We start from the raw sequence: 1,017 nt of genomic DNA, 5'->3' as shown, positions 1-1,017 counted from the left end.
TGATAGGACCTCCCGTTGCATGGGTACCGCTTCATAGGCCCCTGCAAATAGTTCTCTTAGCGTTGTGCGCCATGCTTCCACCTGGCCGATGCCTGGCACTTGTACCATGTCTTTTACCATTGCTGTGAACATCTGTTCCGCTGTTGCGCGTAAAGGTTTCTGCACTCTCAGTTGACCTGTTGCTCCTCCCATTGGGGGGCTCTCAGACGTTTGTCGTTGCTCAGACGTCAGATCTACTGCCTCCGGTGTACTCGTTCCGTGTTCTGGCTCCACCTCCACCCGACTAGCGTTCGTCGTTCATTGTTTTCACCGGTGGGCTTCTTTTCCCCGTCTTTACCCTCTTCCATGAGCGGGGGTTTGGAGGATGGTACTTCCGACTCTAATACGTCTACCATCTCGTCCGTGGCCGTCCTCTGCTCCCTGTTAAGTATCGCGTTATTCTTCTCCGATCTCGTCTCCATTGCCCTTATGCCCGTCCTTTTTATACTCCGCTTTGATCGGCTAATCTCTGCGCCTAACTTTGGGGACTGACCCCCTGGCACTTCAACTAAACGCTTATATATTTGCCCTCGTGAAAAAAACACATCGTTGGTTTTCTCTCTTTGGAATGTGTCATAGAAGATTTAGGTCACGCAGTTTCTCAGACCGCCCGAAACTGGTCTGCTTGTACAGTGCCGGGCTAAAGTTGCCCTACATTACACACATCCATTAGGTACACTTTGTGTACTTAACGGGATGGTCAATTACTTCATGTGAAGTACTAAGACCTGCCACTTGGGTGTGGTGCAAATTACTTCATGTGAAGTACTTAGATCTGCCGCTTGGGCGTGTTGCACATAGTGATCCACCCTTGTGTATATGATGCACAAAGGTGCATTCACATTGAAAGGGATGACGGCTAGCGTCATCCACGATCCGGTGCACATTTACAGAGATGGCATCCACTGATTGGTTAGGAAGTTTTATATTTAATTTGATCAAATACAAATGAGTCGATTTAGTACATTTACAAGATTT

The 1,017-nt window shown here is 48.2% G+C and overlaps 1 protein-coding gene across 1 annotated transcript; it reads right to left on the bottom strand.

Moving 5' to 3' along the window:
• Nucleotides 1-233: 233 nt before the first annotated feature.
• CCR75_009139 (uncharacterized protein) lies at nt 234-461 on the bottom strand (the record flags this gene model as incomplete). Its single annotated transcript, XM_067967184.1, has 1 exon — nt 234-461. The coding sequence occupies one exon, from the start codon at nt 459-461 to the stop codon at nt 234-236; it is 228 nt and encodes a 75-aa protein (XP_067823809.1).
• Between the last annotated feature and the right edge of the window lie 556 nt (nt 462-1,017).

The sequence above is a fragment of the Bremia lactucae genome, linkage group LG3, assembly GCF_004359215.1.
Source record: "Bremia lactucae strain SF5 linkage group LG3, whole genome shotgun sequence".
Classification (NCBI taxonomy): Eukaryota; Oomycota; class Peronosporomycetes; order Peronosporales; family Peronosporaceae; genus Bremia; species Bremia lactucae.
Note: the sequence above shows the minus strand (reverse complement) of the source record. Positions and strands in the feature narration are given on the sequence as shown.